Raw genomic sequence first — 26,971 nt, 5'->3', positions numbered from 1 at the left:
CAAAATCAGAGGAACATATAATCTGCAAAGTTCAATTTGCACATCACAAGTACAATCTCACAGTAAATCAGATTTTCTCCCTTTGAGGATCAGTCGGGTTTGTAACATTTATATCATGTGGATCTGTACCCTGTGTAAACTATAACAAAGTACAAGTCCGACTTATTTTGTTTGGAGAGCATGTCATCTCTTATTTCTCTGGGGACGACACAGTCTCTGAAGTTAACCAACCCTGCAATCTTACTCAACACTCTCTAGTCCACCCTGTCTCTTCTGCCTCAGTGTCCCTGTTCTCAGTACACACTCTTCCAAATTCACTGCCTTACAAAACATTCCATCTGGCCTTCAAAATCATCGCAAACATATATCTATTTGATCCTACCATTGCCCTTTAAATAGTTTAATCTCTCCTTCCTCTCAGTAGTGTCCACCAATACATCAGTCAAGAACATCAGATATTGTTTTACTAAAAACAGTGATATAAATGCAACTTATTGCTCACTCCCAGCTCATCTCATCCAGTTGAGCTGTGGACTTTCACAAACTGACTGCTCTGCTGTGCATTTCCAGAGATTTCTGTGTTGATTTTAATTCTGAAGACTGTGAATTGTGGCATATTAAATAAAAAGAAGTAGCTTCTGCCAGGCAAACGATCAGTCAGAGCAGCACATCCTTGAGCATTGCTAACTGTCATGAATGTTGCAATGTTTCTGCTACAGTAAACTGGCAGTTAAACTGCCACTAAAAACTATCACAGTCGAGAGTAAAACATAAAAAGGAGCAGATTGCAGTTAGGTTCCAGCAAGCGAGGTGCTATATGTGTTCCTGAAGTCTTAGTCTGTAGCTGGTGTAAGTAATGGATTTAAAACGCACAAGGAATGTAGAAATGTCCCTTGGGTGCTGAGCCTTATTCGAAAGACTGGCCTCTTGTTGATCAACCGTCCTACCCATTCTATGGACAGTCCCGGTCGAAAGCACTTTGTTGACGCAGGTCAACATGGATTTTAAAAACACTGTGTTTAGAAACTGGAGTTTCTAAAGGCAGATCAAAGCATTATCAAGTGTAATTTGTCAGTTGTATAATACAAAATTACATAATTTTTTAATTTTTGAAAAAGATAGAAAGTAGTACAATAAACACACACATGCACCACAGACAAACACATACATACACACACGTCACACAAACATACTGTGCATCACACACAGTAACACACTGGTAACACCAGACTGTTTATGAAACACTTCCATCCACTCTTTTGTTCTCATGTTGTGAATTTAACAGGAGTGCCTCGGCAGTCGTGTCCTGAAAGAACACTCACCTTCCTTTCTGCAGGCATTTCTCGTTCATCTTCCTTATCTTTAACCCCTTCATTTGGAGCTTTCTCCAGGAAGCTTGATACATCTGCCACCTGCTCGACAGCAGAATTTGAGCCGTGCTTGTTCGAGCTCTGATCTTCGCCGGGTTCATCCTCGCTTAAACTCTGTAGTTTTCTGGACAGCGGCAGGTCTGAGGTAGTGGGCTCAGCCTTCCCGTTTGGCCTACTGCTCTCTGTGAATGAATCCACTTCAGAGACTCCGGCATCTGTGTTGCTCTTTTGCTGGCGGTCCATTGAGAGCGGTGTGATCAGCCCGTTGGTGGAGTGCGGTTTTGGGTTTGCGCTGGTTTGGGCGACATGCTTGGAGGCTGCAGTTTCTGTGTGCTGGAGAATCGGGTGCTCTGACAGGAGCTCTGACTGGGGAGGGTGAGCTTTCAATGACCTCATACAGTTTCGAGAAGAACTTGACCCACTTGGAGCGTCCCTCTTCACTTCATCAACGTTTGCCAGACTGTCAAGAGATGAAAACATGGTTAATCTCTCCTCACAATAGAAAACCAGCATTGATCTGCATGCTCGCAGATTGCAAGCTGAATACACATACAGACACACACACACGCACACACAAGCCGTGTTTTTCCTGCTTTCTGAGAAAGCTGTAAAAAGAAAACCTAAATGCACCACATGCAGTCAAGCAGAAGATGGAGTCTCAAGAGGCTGAATGCACCATTTCCACAGCACACAACACACGGACAAAGGCAGCCTCACGACAGAACATGGGACATCTGAGCTCAATTCTGCATAGCTGTGATAAGAGTTTGCTCCCCACCCACAGTTTTAAATAACTTTTTTTTAAGACAATGAAATGTCTTTGCGTACCAATGAAACAAAGTTCTCTAAAATACCTATTTCCTTATTCAGAGTGTTCCTCCCCCAGGCAGCTTGTGTAGAAACACAGCCGGGCTGATCATTTGCAGCTCCAACAGCTGGGCTTGTAGCAGGTGGCTCTCACAGGGTGAGAAGCTGTTGGGTGTAGAGAGCTGCCTGACATGCTAAGACACTGCTCACTTCAGTTCTGCACTCAGTAGACAATGAGCCAGGCTGTCCCGAGAACTGGAACTGAAGTGCATGCGATTAATTGTGATGAACTAATTGTAACAGCAGTCTGCCAAAGTCAGCCAGCCAGTGTGTCAGCCTGGCTCAGTGGTTGCACTCTCGCCTCTGGGACCCAAGGTTGTGGGTTCAAGCCCTACATTGGAACCTAATCTCACATGCTCTAAGCTGGCACTCTAATGCAGTGCTGGGGAGGTGGGGTGGAGTTGAAGGTGCTGAACTTTGTATGAGGTGGCCTTGGCCTGTTCAGGTGGATGTTAAACATCAGTGTCTTGGCCAACAATCCCCATATAAAATTGGTCATTCACGTCATGGCTGTTTGTGGGACATTGCTGTGCACAAATTGGCTGCTGAGTTCACCCACAAATACACAGTCACTCCACTTCCCAGTAAATCCTGTGAAGCGCTTTGAGAACTCATCCTGACTTGAAAGGCGCTGTATCAAATGCAAGGATTATTATTAAATTCTGGATAGTGTAAATAAATCAGGACACGGAGCTGCATAGCTCTGAATATTCAGTGTAGAATGCAACTCAACATAACGCTGGTTTGCCTGTGTTACTGAACCATGATCTGGTTTGGCTATACATTATTGATGTGTTGAGAGGTATAAAATGTTTTTGCTCAAGCAAGAGACTGACATGATATGAAGGTGCTGCCACAGTGGATGAGACTATGCATTTGTCTCTATCTAAGAGGGTCAGAGACAGGATTGGGAGGGGGGGGGGGGGGAAGAAACCCCTTCTCCTCCAACAAGCATTTTATTTTCTATTTTTAATTTTTTTCAGGAATTTTATAGCAGGGGGGCAGAAATTCCATCCCTGGCCCAGAGAGGCTGATGTTAACTTGTGTCCTAGCTTTTGCAATACCTGAAAATAACAGAGATTGCACATAGGAGCTTCCAGTTCTCTGACTCACTAAGCACTGTGTTACCAACTGAGGCACCCGGAAAGCTGCATTCACACATATACATACACAGCACTTCACATATGCACAAAACACATTGGTTTGCACTATATCATGGAATTAAAGAACAGCAGATAAACAGAAAGGCAAGACAGATTCCCCATTCACAGATCACCAGTTCAGGTGGATGAATCAGTGAGAGAAAGAACCCACACTTGCTCATTATCCCTTAAATTCCTTGTTGAATTAGAAAATATCTGTAAGAGACAGAACTGCAGAACTGCTGGTTTCCTGAGCATGAGTGTGGTTTGAGAGATACCAATAGAAATGGTGAAGTTCTGTTTTGAACTTATTGCCTTTATCATGCAAATTTCCCTGATCATTCTGAGCCCTCCTTAACCACAACTCAATGCCATTGTGATATGAATTTTACAAGTGGCGTTTTTTATTGTTTCCTTCGGTTAAATTGTATCAACCTACGTCACTAACAAGCTCTGAGCTGGTGGTAAAACCATTCATCCTTAACCAATTTAGTTTCTAAAGCTTGCTGTGAATATGCTTTACAGGCGATATTACCTGTTGTTGTTTGCTGTTTGTTTACAGGCGATGTTACTGTTATTGTTTGCTGTTTATTTACAGGCGATGTTACCTGTTGTTGTTTGCTGTTTGTTTACAGGCAATATTACCTGTTGTTGTTCGCTGTTTGTTTGCAGGTGATATTACCTGGTTTCCTCAAAGCGATTGATCAGTGCAGACACTTTGCTTGCTTTCTCCTTGCAGGAGCTGAGCGGCGCGGGGGCTTCCATCCTTGCTTTCTCCCGGGGCGAAACCTTGCTCTCAGAAGCTTGGCTTGGCTGCTCTCGTGTGTTTGTCTGCTGGAGACAGAAAGGCTTTCGAGGCACTAAGAGATAAAGCACAACAAGAATGACTTGGAGGATCTGACACTTGCTACAGTTCGACAAAGAAGAAACAGATTTTTTTGTTGTCCGACTTATGTGGAAACCTATCACTGTATTTAAGAGCATCCAAAACAGAATGAGAAATCCACATTTGTATGCTACCTACACATAAAAATTCTGTGTGTCAGGAATGGAATCCATACTCTCCCTGGAGAAATGCACCCTCTTACCAAATTCCAGAGAGCATTAGGTGTTGGTTGGCAAGTACTTGGGGACTCCAGAGTGTGCATTGGAATACTGCTGGTGTTTAACCAGCTAAAACCATATAACTTACCATTGAGAGCCTTGTCTGGCAAGCTTCCAATTGCTTGTCCAGCTAGGACCACCCTACCTTTTAGGGCTTTGGCTTACAGGGTTAACAGGAACTGAGTTTAATGAATCCTTGACCCTAGTGACCATTTCAGCTGCTCTGAGTCCTGGCGAAAAACAAGTAGAAAAACAGATCCAAAATAACTTGTTGGGCAAGATGTGTAGAGTGATGGTCATTGCCAGCAGCAGATCTCACCTCTCTGCTTTACTTATTCAAATGTTTCATGCAAATACAAGCTATTTGAATCATCAATGCACAACACCAGCACCAACAATGAGATTAAACCACATAGCCTTCTTCAGCTAATGGAATTCCCTAATAGATGTCCCACAGTCAGGAACATTCCCATTTTATGTAGTCCTGGTCACCCAAGCTTCTGCTCTCTCCCCAGCTGAACTCTCGCTTTTTGCAAGAGACGTTACTAAAGATGTGAAGACTGGTGCCTTTCCTAGACCTTATTCCTAGCTCTCTTAGTGCAATTTTCTTAGCATCCAATCCACCATCATCCACTCGAATCTCTCTTCCTGTTACTCTTTTTTGAGTCTCTTTTTTGTGATTCCACATTGTAAAATGTCAGAAAAAGATTGAAAAAATAACTGGCTCTGTGTCACTCCTGTGGTCTTTGGCTCACTCTTATGTATACCTCAGAACTGCAGAAAAATGATGTTGGTGATAGGAAAAAGTTTAAACTTCCATAATAATAGAAGATGTTTGAGTACATGATCAGAGTGAGATAAGAGGAAGTAGAAAAACAAACTACGCAAGAGGAAGTAGAAAAACAATCTATGTAATACCTTCCTCATTCAAAGAAGGTAATTTATAATAACCTGATAACCAGATAACCTGATTTCATCTTCATTTTTTGAATTTCAATTCAAAGAAGACAATCTCTTGAAACAAGAAGGTAATCTCTTGGTTGAAGAAGAAAATCTCCTGGTTGGATATGGAAAGCTCTCAGTTGAAGACAGAAACCTCTGGATTGAAGACAGGAATCTATTGTTTGACGACAGGAGTTGGTTGGTTGAAGAAAGTCATCTTTGTGATGGAGCTGGTAAGATTCTTTTTGGAGCTGTTATACTCTTGGAAGGACAAGTATATAGTTTGTGAGGAGATGCTGAAAAAGGTGAGCTTGTTGATGGAGAAGGGGATCTGAAAGAATTAATTCTTTGATGCCTTTGCCTGTTACTGTGTCGCAGAGGTCCGCCAATATACTTGCATTTTCCTCACCCCCACGTGCTCTTCCAGATCTCAGAAATGGGCCACGATACAGTCACATCAATCATAATTTTGCTACCTTTCCACAGACTGAAAAAACAGCTTGTAAAGGTCATTTTTTAAAAGTCAATTCAAATTACTTTTAAAAAATGGTTTCTTCCGCTTTCCAATTTGGACAATTACAGTGCGAAGGGTAAGTGATAAGATTTTAATGTTTAGCAATTGTGGATTGGCATTGCAATTTCAATAGCTTGGAGTCATTCCATTAAGAAGGCTCTACTTGATGTTTGAGTAGTATGAAAACATACAGAAATGGCTCATCCAGAAACAGGAATCACTGTATACCTGCTGGCACTGTAGAGATATCAGTGAGCTAAGCAAGATCACCTCAGCAGTAAAACTTGCCATCTTGAGTCGTCAGATCAAGGATATTGTGGTTTTGTGTGCAAGGATTACTATTATTTAAACTTTTCCAGTGTAAAAGCCATGGCAGTTTTCTCCACCTCACTCACATTGACTAATAATTATATGCACCCAGCACAGCACAAACAGCTTCTCAAATGTAAGGTTTCTAGCCTGAAACATGAATTCCTTTTTCTCTTTCTGACGCTGATGGACCTGATGAACATTTCAAACAATTTGTTTTCTTTTAACTTCAGATTTTGTGATTTTATTTCAGATTTCATAGCGGTTCTTCCCAACATCAGAATCGACTGCTCCAAGGTCATGAGAGATTTTGAAAAGAGCCAAAGCCAATTTGGTTTCATCCTTTCCCGATATCAATGCTATCACTTTCCTTTATAGAATCAAGCCATTTTTAGGTGAGTAGAATTTCCTGTGGTCTATCACCCTTCTTGTTAAACCAGTCTAGTAACTCTGTTTTTAATGGCCTCCTGTCTTGCTGCCTTGGATGTTTTATCTAAGATGCTGTTCTTTGACTGTTTCATTGCTCCGCTCAAAGCACTTTTAATCAAGTGAAGGTGTTAATAAATTGCATTATATATTATGAAAAAGTGTCTTAATGTACAATCCTTTACTTCACACTCCAAATCCCTTTGTGGTTAGAAATCATCTAAATGCCATGTGATGACATTAACTAGAATCAGACAAATGTTCCCAATCTGCCAAATCTGTTTCCATTACATGCATTCACATTCCTGGTTATATTCGAAGGACCTGGGGGTTGCTCAGCTGGAAGCTGCTACTTGGACTTGTGTACAAACACACCAGTGGAATCTATGAAAGAGTCATTTCCGTTGCCAATACATTACCCTATTGCTAACATGGGTTTGAGGGTGAATTGTAGCCATTTTCCATTCCACCCATTTCTGCTGAGCCAATGATGATTTCCTTCCCCCACCAACACATACACTCCTTCACTGTGCTCATTTACACTCTAACTCTGGGTAATTTCTACAGAGTGAGAATTTCTCTTTTGTAAGCTACTGGATTTCCTCTACTGTGACTCTATGACATCACCATTTCTCTCTACGCCCCGCTCTCCTCTGCCATTAAATAGCTTTCATTCATTGCAGTCAGCAACAGTACCTGAGTAACTGACCAGGAGTTGCTGCCATGGTTAGTTTTAAAGAAGTGCATGACTTCACAGCAAGACATGCTGAACTTCCAGTTTCTGCCAGGCCATGGGTTGTGGGGAGAGGGTCAGTGAATGACACAGATGCCAGACACTAACATGGATCCATTCCATTCCACGTTTTGAGACAGAGATCCAGTCAACTCCCTCATTGAGCATGATTCAGAATTACCGGAGAGCAGTACTGAGAAAAGATTGTGTTAAACAGAGATTTGTAGCTCAGTGGTTAGAGCACTCGCCTCACAAGTGAGAGACCTGGGTTCAATTCCCAGCAAAGCGAAAAGTTTCCTTACTCCACACACCCCTGTTTACCTATCAGTGATTAGGAAGTTGTTAGTGGATTACCGGGGGTAATAATTCCTTTTTAAAAAAATTGGTCACTTCAATCCATGACTGTTTGTGGGACACTGCTATGCGCAATCGGCTACCTTGTTTTGCCCACAAAATATACAGTCAATTCAGTCAGCAACACTTATATTATATTCTGTGAAGTGCTTTGAGTTGTCTCGAAGACATGACAAGGCGCTATATCAAATGCAAAGATTATTATTATAACATAACACTGTAGGAGACACACACACAGTACAATGCCCCCACAATGCACACATTAGTACATGCATACACACACTGTACAATGCACCCATAATGCACACAGACACATACAGTAGTACACGTATATACACACATTGTAGTACACACAGACATACACCCTGCAGTACACAGACACACACACATTGATACTGTTGCACACACACACACACAGAACATGAATGGTTTTGAATAGCAGAATATCCTGAGCCAGGTTTTCACTGCAACGCTAACATTTTGGAAACACTGCACAATTCGTTTAAACCTCTGTCAAAAAAGCAGCAGATTTCTGGGATTGATTTTCGACATGCAGGTTTCGGCAGGGAATTTTGCCCAGGCAGAAATCCCCACGGAGTAGGATTTTTCAGGTCTGTCTAACTGCATTTCTGTGCAGTAATGAGTCATTGCCTTCACCTCTGCAGATCGCAGGCAAATGAGAGGGAGGGAGACAAAATGCTCCATCACAAGGAGAGTTTATGTACATTTGTATGGGGAGGAGAGGGAGAGGGGAACAAAGGTTTCCTTGTAGGAAGAGAATAAACTTTTGAAGGAATGTTGGAGTTAAAATGACAAATTCTCCTAACAACTTCAATGTGTGTAGTTTTAAAGCAAATCTCATTGAGCTGAATCTCTTATGCTTATTTTTAATCCAACTGAGCTCCTCAGCTCAGTTGCCCAAAGGATATTCCACTTTTTCTCACTCAGGTAGCACAACTGCCCCATCTGCATGGTTCTTTCTGCAGGCTTAACACCGCGTACACACCACGCGATAACAGTTCTCAGTTTCTCTGCAGGTTCACGTGCTGCCTGTCAGCTGTTGAAGCAGTTTCTAGTTTGTATAATCAAATGAGCTGACCGGCCACACCAACTGTTTAAAGAGACATTATGAAAATTGGAAGCCTACCATCAGTGTTACAAACTGGGTCGCTCGCAAGCCACGTACATACAGGTTTATACTTCAACGTGTCAGCCATCAAGTCCCAAACTCTGGATCGGGTCCGTTTTTTGACAAGTTGAAACTGTTGGATCTAAAACTGACCAAATGCCACGACCTGTGTTTCACTCCACTGCTCTGTGAGATGCTTCGATCAATGTTTGCCATTGGTCGGCCGAGAGGCTCTCTCAATGGATTGGTAGAACATTAAAATCTATTTGAATTGATACACTGGACAGAGGATACACTGGAGAAAGAAGCAGAACAATGATTTTAGCTATGCGAGAAAAACAATAAAGGGCAACAGTTTATTGCACATTCCAGTTGGTTTCTGTTGCTAATACAGTCACGCAGGGAGCTGAAGGTTAACAAAGCTCTGATGGAAACTCAAGCTGTTGTGTATGACCACTGCTGCATGCCTTACTCGATAGTCACTTGGCGAGACTTTCCCTGATGTTTCAGGGAGTGTCAGAGCTCAGCTTTCTTTCTGATGTGAGGCTCCCCCCACACCCCCTTTCCCTCACCCCCAAAGGGATGTAGGCTCTCACCACGAAGGGGAAAATCAAAGCTGTCTTTGCAAAAGCCTACACTGCTCTCAGATCGCGAAATGTAGGTCAAAGATGAAGGTCCTGATGCAGGACGTCACCACAGTTAACGGAAGGATGAGGTCAATCAATAAGAAGTGCTGAGTTGGCACCAAGCCTGGGGTTTAAAGCCCTGGAGATTGATTGTGAATGGAAAGATTTAGGGTCATGCGGTTGTGTGATCCTCAAAAGAACACCTTTGGAGAAGAAGAAAGTGTGATCGGTGTGGATTTCAACACATTGAAGGTGGGTAGATGACCATACTATCCGTCTCAGCAACAAGACCTGAAGATGTAGACCTGTCCTCAATCCTGTGAGCAAGCTTAAAGCCTCAACAGGAAGGGCAGCCCTTAGCTAAACAATTATTGTGCAAACTACCAGCACTTTATTTTGGGGTAAGCTGTACAGTTGCCATTAAGGGGTTAAGGCAACATCAATTCCTTAGAATTCAAAAGTGGTTTCAAGGTGGTCATTCAATATTAATGGCCAGACAGTGGCACCAACAGTAAGCATTCAGCAAATCGTAATACATTTTTGAGTTTAATTTTGCCGAAATCATTGCATGAAATTACCAATCTGATTATGATCCCAAATGATTGAATGTACTGCAAGTTGTGTCTGTTCACTGCTTTTTAATTAGCAAAACAACTGAGTTAAGCTGCAAAACTGGCAATTCAGTTAATGGCGTGACGAAAGAACTAATTATTCTTAGTTTCCATCACCTCTCCATGGAATCACTGCTCAATTACTCCATGAACGTTGCTTTAAAATTGATTTGCTTGGTATTCATCCTGCTCGGAAACAGCAGCTAAATTTTCAGTAACGTACTGCAGATATCACCCGCTCCCAGGTTCACTCTCCTCAGCACTTTGGTGACTATTCACCCACTGCCTGAGGAACAGGTCCTCAGTGACCTCCTCAAAAACACGGCCCAGCGTCTCCTGACACACCAGATAGGGATCTGCTTGCCTTAATCATCTTTATCTTGCATCCCCCAATATTAACCTCAAATGTTTGCACTAATGTGTTTATGATGCATTAACTGATGGTAGTCACATGAACAGAGGCAGCTCCTCACAGCCCTTTTCTAAGCACACTCATGTAATTCTTGAATCCTTTGCCAATCCAGGTTCTAACTCCCTGAGATAAACTCTGAGATGTCTGAATATCGTTATTATTCTTTTCACATTCGCCTCCCTTTTGTAGTGCACTGAAGAGAACAATTTCATAACTCAACACTTAAATTACTCCCTCCAGTAATAAAATACAAATACCAATAACATTCAGAATAATTTTTCTCTATACTCATTACACACAGCTCACACGATGCCCAATGATCACCGATGGAGTTTTGTTTGTTTTGTTACGGCTGTTGCAATGCAGCTGTATTGTTTCTGGAGGTAAAAAGGTTGAAGGAAGGCAAAGTGAATCTGCCTGAATAAACCTTGCTCCCGAGTTTCACTCTCCCTCCTAAACCTCTGAAGATTTCCTATTTACACATAAATTTGCTAATCTCACAATTTACTCTCAATTGTAGGATTGGAGGAACAGGAATATACATGTGTGTAAATAAAAGAATACTGTCTACTGTCTAAAAGCCAAGCAACAACAACTTGCATTTATATCATGCCCATCACATGGGGTAGAGTCTTGGAGCGCTTAAAAGCAAGAAGAGCAGCACCTACTAAAAACAGATAGCTTTATTCTTATTGTTAGTTTTTTTTAATGAATTCCAGCCATCCCTCAACAAACGATATCTCAAAGTTCTTGTCTGAGAAATAAAAATCCAGCATTGTCTTGTGTTTGGGCTCAAAGACAACAACAGGTCCAGCACCACAGCCTTTGCAAAACGCTTTGCAATCCAAATCATGGTTTCAGGCAGTCATGACCCTGTTCACAATCTATACGGCTCTTCTCTCTGCTTGTTCCTTGAGGGGGAAAGGATCAAGCTATTTTAAAATAAATATGCTGGTTTTTCTATTTTTTTGCAGCAGTTGACACTATTCCATACATTATTGTAGGACAGGTTTTACTTGCCAGCCTGCACTTACTAACTGTCAAGATAATCCCATTATTTTCTCTAGCAATAACCTGAATAATAGAAACTCACTAACTCCTGCTTCATTCATCTCTATGTTAACGTAAATACATTTGTAGTCTCCTCATATCTCTGGAAAGCAGTATCAGCTCATAAAAGGCAATAGCAATATAATCATAATCAGGAAACAACCTGGTCAGCACAAAGCAAAGACATTTCAAGGTTACTTCAATGAAGCATTTCTACTGCCAAACAAAGCAGCTTGTATTCGGATTCCTATACTGCAATCCACATACACCCCACTCCCATCTCTCTGGTCCCCTACCCTCTCGGTTTGCAATTTGATCACTATTATTTCAATTCACTTCACTTTGTGTCTGTTTATTGAACATTGCTCAACACATTCTGGCCAAAATAAAGTGCTGGCTGCCATGGTGGTCTGCAAAATGCAGTCACTAACCTTTACAGTAAAACCGGTGAAGCGCTTCGAGATATCCTTGCGGAGTGAAAGACATGATATCAAATGCAAGGATTGTTATTATTTTCACTGCATTGCAGAAGTTGTGGGTTCAAGCCCCATGTTGGAACTTTGACTCCTAATCAAGGCTGACACTCCAGTGCTAGGGGTGTGCTGCATCGTGAATGCCTTCCTCATACCAGACATGATTTATTCTTCTGCCTGCCAACAATCTCACAGAGAAAATTGATCATTTATGGCATGGCTGTTTGTGGGACATTGCTGTGTGCAAATTGGCTGCTGAGTTTGCCTACAAATACAGTTTCTACATTTCATACTAAAATCCTGTGAATGGCATCGGAGGCATCATAATGACATGATAAGGCCTTACACCAAGTACAAGGATTATTATGATGTACTTACGTGGTGGTTTTGAAACGGCCGTGTTTTGTTTGCATTTACTGGAGGTATTTCTCCCATTTATATCCTGAGCATTGTCACCCGCTGGGGTCTTGAGAGTCTTGCCAAGTGGCTTGGATGCATTGGCAAGTCCGAGCCTGTGGTCCGTTGCAGGCGTCTTGGAGTGAATGAAACTGTTGGCTGAGGGCAAAAAGAACACAGAAAGGTTCACCATGAACAGCCTTTGACACAGGATTTCACAGTCAGTGTATTTTAATTTCCTGCAAAACTGGAGTCAAAACTCTTTATTCTAACCATAAAATGACTGTAATTGACTCTTATACCTGCAGCAAAATGAAATGGACAGTGGGGGTTAAGGCATTATATTGAATGGATTCATTATTATTATAATTACTATTATTATTATAACACCTCCTCCCTTCCACCATCTCATCCTCACGTCTCACAAGCAAGAGAACATGAGGACTCTGGTCACTAGAAAAAATCTTACTCAACACAAATCTGTAGCTTTGTAAGGGGAAATGGAGCTTGTGGAATGCCTCCTGGGAGATGCTTCAGTGCTGGAGCCTATGTTTGCTGCTGCCTCACACAACTGCAAGCAGCCGAGCCATCACATCTCATGTAATCAAACACACACCTTCTTCCAAAAAGGCTTGTTATGTGGTTTGAATAATGAAATTTATCATAATTTTACCAGCCCCCATTTCCCTCAGACAACAGATGGCATTTAACAAGCCAGCCAAGCAAATGTTGATCTCTCTGCAGGACATCATTAAAATAAGTCACTGGCATTGACCAGATGAAAACACTGAACCTCCTCTCCACAGTTGGTCTTTTTATTGGCGAGGGTCAGAGTGTGAGTCACAGGGGAACCAGCTTTCCTAAAGGATGATTGAAAATGTAAAAGCCCCGCTCTGGTGTAAGTGATAAAGCCAATCCCACAACTGGTTTCCAAGAACTGTGGAGACTACTTTAAGGTATTTATTAATAGGGGATCAGTCGCATCTTATTCTCTTATTAACTAATCCCATTGTGAACCTAGACTTCAAGAACCAATCATGGATTTGAGTACAATAATCTATTGTTAATAAATCTTAATACGAGAGATCAATCGCTGATGAAAAATCTTTAGCTGGGACTGTATTAGCAGAACCTGATAACCACACAATGAGAACCACATGATAGAATATAGTATTAAGTTAGAGAGCGATGTAGCCAAATCTGAAGCAAGGGTCTTAAATTTAAATAAAGCTAACTTTGCAGGTATGAGGGAAGAATTAGCTAAAATAGACTGGGGAATTAGATTAATGATATGACAGTGGCAAACGTTTAAAGATGTAGTGCATAATTCTCAGCGGTCACATATTCCCTTGAGCAATAAGAGTACCACAGGGAAAGCAGTTCATCCGTGGCTAGAGCAGTTAGAGAAAGTATAAAACTAGAAGAAAAGGCCTATATAGCTGCCAAAAAGAGTAGCAAACCTGAGGACTAGGAGTGTTTTAGGGACCAACAAAGGAAAACCAAAAAGCTCATTAAGAGTGAGAAAATGGGTTATGAGGGTAAGCTAGCTAGGAACATTAAGACAGATTGTAAGAGTTTTTATAAATACATTATAGGAATAGGCTAGCAAAAGTGAATGTGGGTCCATTACAGGCAGAGGCAGGAGCAATTATAATGGGGGATAAGGATATGGCAGAGTCCCTGAATAAATACTTTGCTTTTGTCTTCACGTTAGAAGACACAAGAAGTTTACCAGAAATAGAGATGAACCAAGTGGCTAATGATAGGGAACAACTTAGGGAAATTTACATTAGCTAAGAATTGGTGCTAGGGAAATTGTTGGCATTAAAAAGTGACAAGTTCCCTGGATCTGATAGTTTGCATCCTAGGGGTTTAAAAGAGGTCGCTCATGAGGTAGTGGAGGCCTTGTGTCTGATCTTCCAAAATTCTTTGGATTCTGGAACGGTTCCCATTGAATATTAGCATTGATTGAAGAATGGCTAACGGGAAGAAAACAAAGAGTAGGGATAAACCTTCTCAGATTGGCAGGATGTGACTAGTGGAGTGCCACAAGGATCAGTGCTTGAACCTCAACTATTTACAATCTACATCAACAATCTAGATGAGGACAACGAACTTAATATATTCAAATTGGCAAATGACACTAAACTAGGAGGGAGAGTAAACACCGAGGATGACATTCAAAAATGCAATGAGATATAGATAGGCTAGGTGAGTGGGCAAATAGGTGGCAGATGAAGTATAATGTGGGGAAGTGTGAAGTCATCCACCTAGATGGCAAAAACAGTAGAGCAGATTATTTTTTTAGAAGGGGAGAGACTAGATAGTGTTAGAGTTCAGAGGGACTTGGGCGTCCTTGTACACCAGTCACAAAAAGTTAGTTTGCAGGTAGAGCAAACAATTAGGAAGGCATTTGTTGGCATTTGTTACAAAAGGGTTATAATAAGAGTAGGGAAGTCTTGCTGCAACTGTTTAGGGCCCTGGTGAGACCGCTCCTAGAGTACTGTGTGCAGTTTTGGTTTCATTTAAGAAAGGATGTACTTGCCTTGGATGGTGTACAACGTAGATTCACGAGGTTGGTACCTGGGATGAGGGGGATGAGTTATGAGGATAGGTTGAGCAATTTAGGCCTATAGTGTCTAGAATATAGAAGAATGAGAGGTGATCTTATAGAAACCTATAAGATTATAAAGGGGCATGACAGAATAGATAGTGGGAAACTTTTCCCCCTGGTTGGAGAAACTATAACCAGGGGTCACAGTCTTAAAATTAGGAGTAAGCCCTTTCTCACTGAGTTGAGGAAAAACTTCTTCACTTAGAGAGTAGTGAATTTATGGAATTTGCTACCTCAAATGGCTGTAGATGCTCAGTCCTTGAACATATTCAAGACTGAGATTGATAGATTTCTTGTGGATAAAGGGATTAAGGTGTATGGGGATAAGGCGGGTAGGTGGAGTTAGAATAGATCAGGCCTGACCTTATTGAATGGAGGGGCAGGCTCGAGGGGCCGGATGGCCTACTCCGGCTACTAATTCTTATGTTCTTATGATTCTGCAAACCCACTGAAAGCGGGTATCAGAATCATCCTTTGTATATTATTTTCTATTATTTCTTACTGTTACACGTTACCTCATGTGGACAAAGGCACTGTCGAAGGGAAAGGTCTTTAGACGAGACTTGAAGGAGACAAGAATGGGGGAGAAGCAGACTGATTGCGGGATAGAGTTCCAGAGTGTGGGGGCAGAGTTGCTAAATGCCCAACCGCCAAGTGGGAAATGCGGGGGACCTGGTGCAGGCCGGTATCCAGAGACAGCAGACAGGCTGATATGGGGTTCGCAGTCTAGGTGTGCAATGGGCAGACTGCCTAACTCAGACCAAGTTTGGAGATTTCTCTTAATGCTATCCCACTAGAACTCCCATGGATCGAGTTAGCTCAATGGTGTAATGAATAAAGCTGCAACATATGGATTAGAAGCTCTCTGGTTCAAATCCTGGTCAGTCCTTGAGTTTGCTGGCCTCAGCCAGGTAGCATGAGGAGGCTCAGGAACTGCCTTTGCAAACTCTGTATTGAACCTGTTTTAAGCCAAGGTCCATAAATTCTTAAATTAGCCCAAGATATAGAGAGAGGAAAGACAGCAGGTTACTGTGGGCTTTGTCCACTCTATCACCCTCTACTGGTGTGAGCAAGTGTGTAAAGAAAGGTCAGGGTCGGCTGTGAGCTCTCTGCAGTCGAATGGCCTGTCAACCTTTACGTGTAAACAACAGCCACCTGGGTGGGGTATTAGAGGACAACCAGAATGTGTGAAACTGTACCTCAGCATCAGCAGACTGGTGAGCATGAACAGAGGCATATGCCATTTGAGAGAAAAATAATGGGTCAGACTAAACATTCTATACACTCCGGTTCTGACCCAGATCATGTTGGGAGTGGAGCTCCTGGGGATTGGCCGTACTTCGGGTTACAGGAAGAAGTCCCCATTTGTGTGATCAAATTCCTCTTTCATCTACAAATACACAGCCACTACACGGCCAATCACTACACAATCAGTCACTACGTGGTGATGTGCTTTGAGATGCTTTGAGGATGTGATGGAGGGGTTTTATCAGAGCCAGGATATTATTTTTATTATTAATATTACTATTAATATTATTAGTAATAATAATCCTCAAATTTGATAAAGAACCTTATCATGCTTTTGAGACTTCGCAAAGCGCTTCACGGAATATACTGTAAAGCGAATTGATTGGATATTTTGTGGGCAAAATGCAGCAGCTAACTACACAGCATTATCCCACAAACAGTCATGTATTTAGTGACCACATTTTTTTTTGAAGCGATTATTACCTTATTATAATACGTGATCCTTGTTAGTATTATTATTATAAAAGATCTCATTAAGAAATGCACCAGCAAACAGCCGGAGTGTGATTGTATTAGGTATTGAGTGTTGGAGGACACACTGCAGCTCACAGATGGACACTGAGCACAAAGCAATAATTGAGACGTGCTGGTGAGTTATAGCAGGTTGTGATGTGTGCCAGTGCTTGCCTGGAGCTGAGTGAACACAAACACTTCACATGGAATGCTTCTGGTCACAGAGACAGGAAGTTTTTGTCACATCGAGCAGCAGTGCATTTAGACAACAACAACTTGCATTTATATAGCGTCCCTCACACAGGGTAGCGTCCCAGAGCACTTAAGGAGTGTGGGCAAAGGTTAGCGACAGGGAATTAAGATGGAAGTTCATGTTGAGTATAAAGACCAGCATGGACCCATTGGGTCGAATGGCATGTTTGTGCTGTGCAATCTGGCTAATTCTTCAATATTTGCCAGTGCTCTGCTTTACTGAGGTCCACAGTTCAACCAGACAATAAGGGACTCGCTCTATACTAGGGTCGGTCTGTAAAAATTGACCGATTACAAAAAGACACCACACGCTGCACTTTCTGGGATCAGTTTTGGCACTGCAGTGTTCAGGATTGTCTTCAGTTTCAGTGAAGCTTTATGTTTGTCGAGCTTTGGCTGGACAGCACAAAACAAACAAACAAACAAACAAAGCTGCCTATCCTTACAAAGCCCACACGTGATCTTGAATTTCTGTTCCACAGAGTTTCCAGTGCTGATCCCACACAGTCAGTTTGTCCTTGGCTTCCTTTCATTCCACGAGAAAAACCTTAGTCTCTCATCAGATTTGGATGAAACAGCAGGGCTGCTACACAGACCTGCTGCAGCTCGAGCCAAAGAAAAGATATAAGCGGGTAATCAGCTCAGGGCTTTTGTGTTTTGGTACTTGGACAGGCAGGCAAGTGGGACAGGGGACAGGCAGGGCAAGTGGGACAGGGGACAGGCAATTGGGTAAGAAGGCAGGCAAGTCAGAAATTCTCAGTGTGAAAACCAGGGCCAAAAATAATTACAGCTGATGTTGTGCACTGCGGCTCAGCTATTCTTACAGCACAAACACTGGCCTGTGCCTCTATTTGCACAGCACTGTTCAATTTTAAAGCAGTAGTTTTCGACTTCCCCCAAATGGTTGAATGGGCAGAGGCGGGAGCTTCCCTGTAGAGAGGGAGAGTCCTGCATCCGGGCAATGGCCAGTTTCAGAACAACAGTGACCGAAGCTGCTGCCTGTCTTGGTCTGCTCTCAATTCGGGAATGGTGCAATGCACAGTACTCGTCACATCGGCATTCTTGATTGTTAGGGAAAAAAAGGGCCTTATTTACATTATTTCAGCACTCAAACACTCCCACAAGCTTTGAATGAGTTAAACTGTTGATGTTTGATAGAGTGTTGCTGGATCATTAGGGAAAGGAAAAAAATCTATTTGAATCAGCCCTGAATGGACTTATAGCCTGAGAGGAAAACAATTGCCAGCGCCTTTGTCAGTAATACCAGTGTGACCTACTTACAGCAGGTATCACATGCTTTACTAACTCATCTGAAACCTCTGCAGAGCACAGCTGGTTCTGCAAGAAGCATTTAAGGAGCCCATAATTATAGAAAGTGTCGCTCCCCCAGCAGCATTTTACTCCTATTTCCTTTTACTGATTCCATGGCCGCCAGTCACCCATGTCTCACCTGAGTTATTCACGTGCGAGCATCAACAGTGAGTGTCACAAGGCCATTGGACATCTCTCAGCTGTCCTCATCTGACACTGACCTGCATAATTCAGAAACAGAAAGGAGCTTCTCCCAGTGTCCTGGCCAATAATCCCCAGGATAAAATGGGTCATTCACTTCATGGCTGTTTGTGGGACACGGGTGTGCGCAAACTGACTGCCAAGTTTGCCTAGAAAATACAGTTACTACATTTTACAGTAAATTCTGTGAAGTGCTTTGAAATTTCCTTCTGACCTGAAAGCAGCGATATCAAATACAAAGATCATTGTTACATTGTGTTTGTTATTATATCCACACTCATCATTTCCAGCATGGAGAGGGATCTGCAGTGGGATTGCTGATTTTTCCCTCCCTGATTCCAGGAACAAAAGCTACCTACTGCCATTGACTGAGATCAACTAACTCAGCACAACCAGGAAGGAACCCAGGACCTGTTTGATGTGTAGGGTTCAGTTTCTCTTTGAATAAACTCCTTGAGCCATCAGTTAAGTCTGTCTTAACAACTATGAATCGTTTTCACGAGTGGCAAGGTCAGGTGTTATAATCTGCAACAGACTTCCACTTTGAAGCATATGATCGGTGTTGGGACATTGGTTTTATTTGCTTATTTTCAATCTGTTTTTAATTATCATTCAGATTTTCCGTAATTAACAGTAGCAGCCCTCAAGCAGAACAACTGCGAGGCTGATCAAAACCATGTGTTGTTCGTTTTACAACCAGTGTCTGCTTCTTTCCTTTGCTCATTTAAAGCTGCTCACATCTATACATCTGCAATGTCTTTAGCCTGAGGCAAGCAGATCACATGAACAACGTCTCAAAGCGCTTTGCAAATACTTGTACACTGGTGGACACAGAGCTGCCAAATGACAGGTTTAAAAATGTTTCCAAAAGGAAGAACCACAAGATTGGTTTGGATGAAGAAGGCGCTTCAGCCCCTTTGATCTAATTCTTCCAGAATACCCACCCTACTCACGTCCTATCGCAGCATCAACCTTTTTTCAAGACGTCCAGTCCCCTGGCCTCAACCACTCTTTCTGGTATCCTACTGCATTCCTTACATACTCTCAAAGAGGACAATTGCTTTTCTGAAGGGTTTTGAAGACAGGGTTAGAGGCACCAGGGGAAAGCCGTTTTGAAAGAGAGTTCCAGGGAACTGAAGCAGAGTAGCTGAAGGTTTGTCCACTGATGTTTTGGGGTGAAAGGAATGGCGTTACTCAGAGTAAAGGGGCAGGATACAACTGGAGAAACCTGAACAGGTCGGTAGGACAAGTCCGTGGATTGATTTGAGGACCAGAATAAAGATCCTAGACACCCTCTACTGCATTATTGTGCACTTGGAGCTTGTTGAGGATGTGGGTAGAAGTGCCCACATCCTGTGCACTAGAGAGAAGGCCCTTTTGCCCATTTCATTTCACCTCGATAATACAACATTAAGCTGTTTCTTAAACAGTTCCATCTCCTAGCCTCATGCGTGCTTGGGACATCCTCCCGACGTGAAAAGGCGCTCTATAAATGTAATTTTGTTGTTTTTGTTTTGTTCCTGGTAACCCACTCCACCTATTGACAAGTTGACTCATCATCACTCACTATATCAAATCAGTGTGAGGCAGCAATAAACAAGGCAAACGGGATACGAGACTATATTGCTAAATCAGTTGAGTTTAGATCCCCGGATGTCATACTCAGTCTGTACAGTGATCTGGTCAGACCACATCTTGGATACTGCATATAATTGTGGTCACCATGACATAAGCAAACTGTGCAGGTACTAGAAGCAGTGCAGACGGGAGCAATGAGGATGATTCCCATTATTAGAGGAATGAGCAATGAGCATGGCCAATAGAACATTGTTGAAAGATGTGCCAAAAAATTGAGGGGAAATTTGACAAATTTTACAAGAAATTGCGGGGGCGGTTGGTGCTATTGAGGTACATTTTACTGGCAACCTACATTTTTTCACTTCATTGATAAAAACTATACATGAAGAAATAACACATATTCGATTGTTACAAAAAAAACTATTAATGCTTCTTTAACGAATATTGGGTGGCCTACTCTGGGACGTGGGGGGGGGGGGCAGGATGGGGGGAGACACCAGGCCTCAAAGATCGAAAGAGACGCAAGTGCATGTCTGGAGCCGCACCGCCCACAGTAGCGGCGTCAAGTAAACAGCTGGAGGCAGTACGCAGAGGATACTTAATTTTTTAGAGGTTTTTAGCAGAGGGTGTCTGTTTTAGCGGATTCTGCAGAAAAATTGCGGTCACACGTTTCTATTGGTCCAGTTTATGAGCAACAATTAGACATGCTAGGGCTCTTCGCTATTGAGGGAAGACATCTCAGAGACCTCATAGAGATGCATAACATTTTAAACAGGATTGAAAAAGTAAACTCAGATCAATAGTTTAGGATGCAGTAAGACAGTGGAACAAGAGGACATAAGTTTAAAGTTGCAGAAAGCAATTTAAGGACAGATACGAGAAAGGTTTTCTTTACTCATACAGAATTAATGACTGGAACAGGTTGCCAAGAAGGGTGGTTGAGGCCAGGATACTGGTCTCATTTGAAAAGCAGCTTGCTGCAGTGAAAGGGAGTGTTTGGGTAGGTGTTTTGGAAGGTGAGATCAGATGGGCAGAAGGGCTTTCTTCACTGAACCAATCTTGTGAAAATCATCAGGTAGGAGGTTTGGATGCAGAAAGAGCTCACGGATAGCTTCAGTTGCCTCTTAAGGCTGCTTTTGGATCATCCGACAAACCATGCACTTCGTTGGTCAGAGGCACTGTCCTCCAAACTACCCCAGTGTTTGCGTCTTCCGGAACTGACTTAAAACTTTTGAATCAGCATAAATATTTCACTCTGCTTTTTGACTCACATATACAGTTTCCTTTCTTATTTACAGGTCATAGTTTCACAGCCATCAGCAACTCTCCGGACTTCACACAAGTAGTTGCTGTGGGTGTGAACTGACTCTGAGAGCGTCAGCAGACTGATAGCCTGTGTATATGTACACTATTTGTGTTTGACAAACCACAAACGCGCTTTTCAGCATTGGATAGAAACAGAAAAAGGAGAAGATATAAGCTCAGTCGTCAATAAACATGCGGCAAACATCATAGTCACAGTGAGCTGAAGCCTGCCTGCTGACTTGGAATGGGGAGAGGAGACTCACACACACACACACACACACACACGTGTTTCAATGTTGAAAGCTTATCTCTTTCAACACACATCAAAACAAACTCACTTTATTGAATTGGATTCAGTGCTTTTCAGTGGAGCTCTGACATTAGGATTTTTATAAAATGAACACACTAACACAAACTCTCTGCATTTAATAATGTACTATATATATTATATATAACAAATGCAAGGATTATTATTATTTATTATTACTATGGAAAGACGTCTGAAATGTATCACTGCCTCCACATAAACCTCCAGAAAGGAACAGGGTGAAGATGGAGGAAGGAGATATGAACAGTGGAGACCAATGAAAAGAGGGAGAGAAGGAAATGTACCAGGAGAGAGAGATGATGGAGTGAGAAGAGCTCTCATTGTGGACAAAGAGAGAGAGAGAGAGAGAGCTTGGGTCCAGAGTGACAGCCTGTGTGTACATATAAAGACATCTTCCCTCCAACCTCACTGCTGCTCTTCTACTGTTACCACTTCTTGTTCCAGACACCTCAAGATTTTGGGTTTGTATAGCGTGGAACTCACTCAGCCTTTTGTCTAAAAATATCTTCAGGGGAAGTTCTGCAGGGCTTGACCTGTGTTTGACATGACTCAGAGGAGACATGACTGACAAACCCACATACATCCAGAGTAACCAAATGGAGTCTTGTCTGGTTCTTTCAGGAACAACAACAACATTACATTTCATGTCGGGAGGACGTCCCAAGGAGCTGGACAGTGAACAGCATTTCAGATCCGAGCTGGGGTCAGGGAGGGAGAAGGAGGGGAGGGAGAAGAGGGGTGACCGATGGCATGGTCGAAGAGGAGGCTTTTAAGGCGGGACTTGAAGGAGGCTAAGGAGGGATTGGGGGATGGAATTCTAGAGGTTGGGGGCAGAGTGGCTGAAGGCTCTCCCGCCAACGGTGGGGCGGGTGAGTCGGGGGATGTGGAGCAGGCCGGAGCCAGCTGAGCGGGTGGGTTGGTAGGCGGTTAGGAGGTCACAGAGGAAGGGTGGGGTGATGCCATGGAGGGCTTTGTAGGATCTTGAACTGAATCCTCTGAAGGATAGGGAGCCAATGGAGTCAGGCGAGAATGGAGGAGATGGGCTGCAGTGTTCTGGATTATCTGCAGCCTGTGGAAGTTGGAAGTGTAGACACGTTCTCATCCCTACAAATCAAACCTGGTCGCACAACTATACAGAACTATCAGTCACATCCCGTCAGCGGGTTCAGTGCGGAGGGAAACATTTATTTACTAATTTTTACATGGTGCACAATTTCCTGTCCAATAGATAAACACATGCAAATCCCAGGGTCTCAGGAGATGGATCCCACTTGCTACACTTCTGAACAGAAATACATTGCAGTGGATTAAACCATTGTATTGAAAGTTAGCAATATTAAAATCGTAAGCCATTACAGCAAGGGCTCATGTTTTCTACTTCTCTGGGTCGGTTTTGTGCTTGTTCAGAAAGTAACATCAATGTCATCGAATGGAGAACTTTCCTTCCTTTAGCACTAACACTCAGCACATTCCCAGTTGTGATGCAGAATCAAGCTCCACGTTTTACCCAAACATAAACAACAACAACTTGCATTTATATAGCACCCCTTACACAGCTTCCCAGAGCTCTTAACATCAGCACTGAAACTTGCCCTCACGAAAGCTTTTCCTTCCATATTTATCAATGTGCCACACAAGTCTGGTAGAGACTGACAATTGATTCAGTGGCTGTTTTCGGCTGTAGCCTTGCACCCACCATACTCAGAAGTACTTAGACTGAGACTGCTTAAACGCACTTTCCTTCACATTCGACCAAGCACATTGGAATGTATTGAGAAATAACCCTGCCAAAACAAGCAGTGATACCTCACACTCCACAAGACATCTCTCCCTATGTAGCCACACAAATGACAATGTCCAGTTTGTTAATCTAGACACAGTACTTGGCCATGAATCCATAAAATAAAAGGTATCTCAGACTCACGTACTGTAGTCTCAGAAATGCAGAAATGTTCAGATTAGGCAACAGGTTATTTAAAGTGGCAAACTATAAACATTCCTCTATTACTGTTAAACAATCTCCATTTCTCCCTCTCGTCACAAAGGACAGTTCGCCAGTCTCGTATAGCACTTCTACTCCTCGATTCAAATGAGTTATTTTATGTAAACCAGCACTGACCTTACTTGACAATTATCTGCACCTTGAATCAAATATTTTCAATATTCAACTTCAACTTTTTGAAAATACGATTAAGTTAGCTTTGACTGGATAAGTACAAAAGCGTAACTTCCCTCTTGTCTTTGACTCTTAATCCTGCAACATTTACAGGAAAAGCTGCAAGCTACGGGGTATACAGCAGTGAACTGAGTCAAGTAACTGAAATACCATTGTAATGATTATCAAGTTCCTCGTTTCTGTTGATCTGGTTTTAGAATAACTTCCTTATAATTTGCAGAGCATTCCTATTCATTATAGAGGTTTAGGAATCTTGCACTGCCACCAAATGTTGTTTTGGAAAAGGCTTTCTGTGACTCTTTAATCTTCTCCTGCCCTAACAGGAGGAGTGTTGTAAATAACAGGATATATCATCAGCTCACAAAAAACTCGTACTGGAATGACATAGGCAAAAAACAGTCAAATCAGAAATATATTTACATATCAGGAAATTCAATAGTTTATTGAACCGCCTTACCCCTTCCCTAGCCTCCTTCAAGACCCATTCTAAGACTCTCCTCTTCGAATATGCCTTCGATCGCCCTCTTACCTCTACCCTCTCTGCTCTCCACCCCTCCTGATCCCAACCACCAGCTTGGGTGTGGATCCTTGACGGTCCAGCACCTTGGGACGTCTTCCTGACGTGAAAGGCACTATACAAATGTAATTTGTTGTCGTTGTTTATCTTCAAAACATACAACACACAAGCACAACATTAAATTATCATGATGGGACAGCCCAGATAGTGTAGTGGACAATGCTGCATCTTACAGACCAGGAGCTCGCCGAATCCCAGACTGTACTGAGTTTGCTGACCTTTGCCAGGGTTGCATGGGGGGATAGATTGGCCCTGGCCTTCCCTGGGTTAAGGATGGGTAACTAGTCAGCGTTCCTGCATGAAAAAACCTTCTCTAGATTTAGATCATGTTGGGGTGGCTTTCCTGCAAGTCAGCAAGATGTATTTCCTGTCACCCCTTGTGTTGCACATGGTGTGATGGATTCCTCATGTGAGTTGGACCCCAGTGTCTGTGCATTCAAGTCCAGGCAAAACAAAACATAAAATGGTGAGAAGTATCTGTAATGGGATTGATTGAGTATTAAATGATCTGATTGAAAGATAGAGGTTAAAAAGCAGACAACCAGACCCCTCCCACTGCAGTTTTTCTGTTACAAAGGTAGATAATATAGTATTCCGAGTAATTTCTAGGAAGAGTGTAAAGAATTTAAATACTGTTGCTCACCCACACACATTCTCAAGCACTTGCACATACACTCATATACTCACATATTCTCATACATCAGCACAACACAGAAACTCAAATGAGTATCAGGCAGTAATGGCAGCCTGTCTGTCATCTTCAACTCCAAACCACAGCTGTCCGGAAACCATCTTGTATAAATTAATGAAAATTTTAGTACTAAGAGGGAACAGCACTACTTGATTTGTAAACTATGTAGCAATACAAGCCATCCACCAATCCTGCTTAATGAGAATTACTCTGGTGCAAGAAAAATACTGTAAAAACCTTCACTGAATTGGTTCCCCTACATATTGGAAAGGTTTGGGGGACATCATATCTAAAGAAATAGTCCCTTTAAATGAACCTGCTGAGGAAAAGACACAGCATGCAGCACAGTTGTTGGGCACAGTACATTTACGATTAGCTGTGATCACTGGTGATGCATCAAAGCGACGATTTATATATAGCCTATTTGGTGATGTAAAAGTGCATGACTGCACTTTGAAGCTGCCTAATTGTGTTTCTTTCCATAATTGACTTTTGCCTCCAGCTCCACACCAACACCCACGCCAACACTTACTCTGGCAGCTGCAGTCCAGGCGCAGGAAATTCCAGGCACCCAGGCAGGGCACCGAGTGGATTTAAACAGAAGCAGACAGCCAACTGCCGTTCATCCTCTCCCTTCTTTCTTCATACAGAAAAGTGGGCAGTAAAATCACAAGTATAAGCTTGCTTCCCCATTTTGATTAATACTTGTTCTGTTTGGCTGATTCCTTCCTCCTTCAGCCTGCCGACAAGGGAAATATATTTCTTTTTAACAAAAATAGAGAAAATACAACAGAAGATGGGTTGAAAATGTTAATGGCCTAAAATTCCAGGCCTTTTTTTTTGGTACAGGAAAAGGAAGGGGACCGTTCAAAGAGAAAACACCATAGAATCCGGATTAAACAGCACACACTTACTTCAAATGGTGGGGATAATCCCACTTTGGGGTTTCATATTATAGTCCAGACTAGTAGTGCAGTACAGTACTGCAAAGAGGAGGGGTGGGTGGAGTGACATAGTGCCATCCGACAAAAGAACACAGCAATGTGTGAATTAGGTGGAGCTTCAAACATAGTCAATTCTTAAAGAGAACAATGGAACTGAATCTATTTTCTGAAGATCACACCTTTTCTGTTTTTAGACAGATATGTAGTGATCTATGGAAAGGGGCTTTCTAAACCCCCTCCACAAGAACCGATGTCCATTCCAGACAAAGAAAGAGGAAACTTTACTAATTTTTACAGTGGTGTGTAAAAAAAAACACACACAAAAAAGAGGAACACAAAGGCGTTTTGACCTGAAAAGATTAATGTTATATGCGGATCATATCAGAAGTAAAATTTTACAGGTTTTTAAAAACAATTTTACAAACTAACATATAAGAGAAGGACTTAGAGGACATTATTTGCTCTGCTGAACATGATCTTGAATGTCCTTTTTTAAAACCTGCCAACACATTACTCAGTGAAAAAGAGAACCAAAGTGGTATTCACAACATTGCACAACTTCCTCTACACATGCAATAATGGATGATGATACAAAGAGTTCACCGAGAAAAAGCATTGCCCTCCCACCCAGCCACTAGACCCCGCCCTTCCTCCCTGGACGGCACAAAAATGTCCCTCAAACAATTATGAAGTGAGCAATCAATTTTACTTGCAGGATTGTTGGCCAGGACAGTTGTGCCATGAGATTTTTAACAATCACCTGAACAGGCAGACG

General features: G+C 42.3%; 1 protein-coding gene across 2 annotated transcripts in view; it reads right to left on the bottom strand.

Moving 5' to 3' along the window:
* LOC103179401 (FYVE, RhoGEF and PH domain-containing protein 4) overlaps positions 1-25,811 on the bottom strand; it is a 46,433-nt gene extending 20,622 nt beyond the window's left edge. Inside the window, exons 1-4 of one of the 2 annotated variants that reach the window (XM_007894677.2) lie at positions 25,785-25,811; positions 12,441-12,617; positions 4,062-4,239; positions 1,323-1,830 (exon numbers count right to left, since the gene is read on the bottom strand). In XM_007894677.2, the coding sequence (XP_007892868.1) occupies positions 1,323-1,830; positions 4,062-4,144 (591 nt within the window). In that variant the 5' untranslated portion in view covers positions 4,145-4,239; positions 12,441-12,617; positions 25,785-25,811. Of the gene's footprint in view, positions 1-1,322; positions 1,831-4,061; positions 4,464-12,440; positions 12,618-25,784 lie in introns of those variants that run through there. The other variant, XM_042335591.1, reaches the window with a different exon arrangement.
* Positions 25,812-26,971: the final 1,160 nt, after the last annotated feature.

This window comes from Callorhinchus milii, unplaced genomic scaffold (assembly GCF_018977255.1).
Source record: "Callorhinchus milii isolate IMCB2004 unplaced genomic scaffold, IMCB_Cmil_1.0 Scaffold5, whole genome shotgun sequence".
NCBI lineage: Eukaryota > Metazoa > Chordata > Chondrichthyes > Chimaeriformes > Callorhinchidae > Callorhinchus > Callorhinchus milii.
This window is presented reverse-complemented; position numbering and strand designations above follow the sequence as displayed.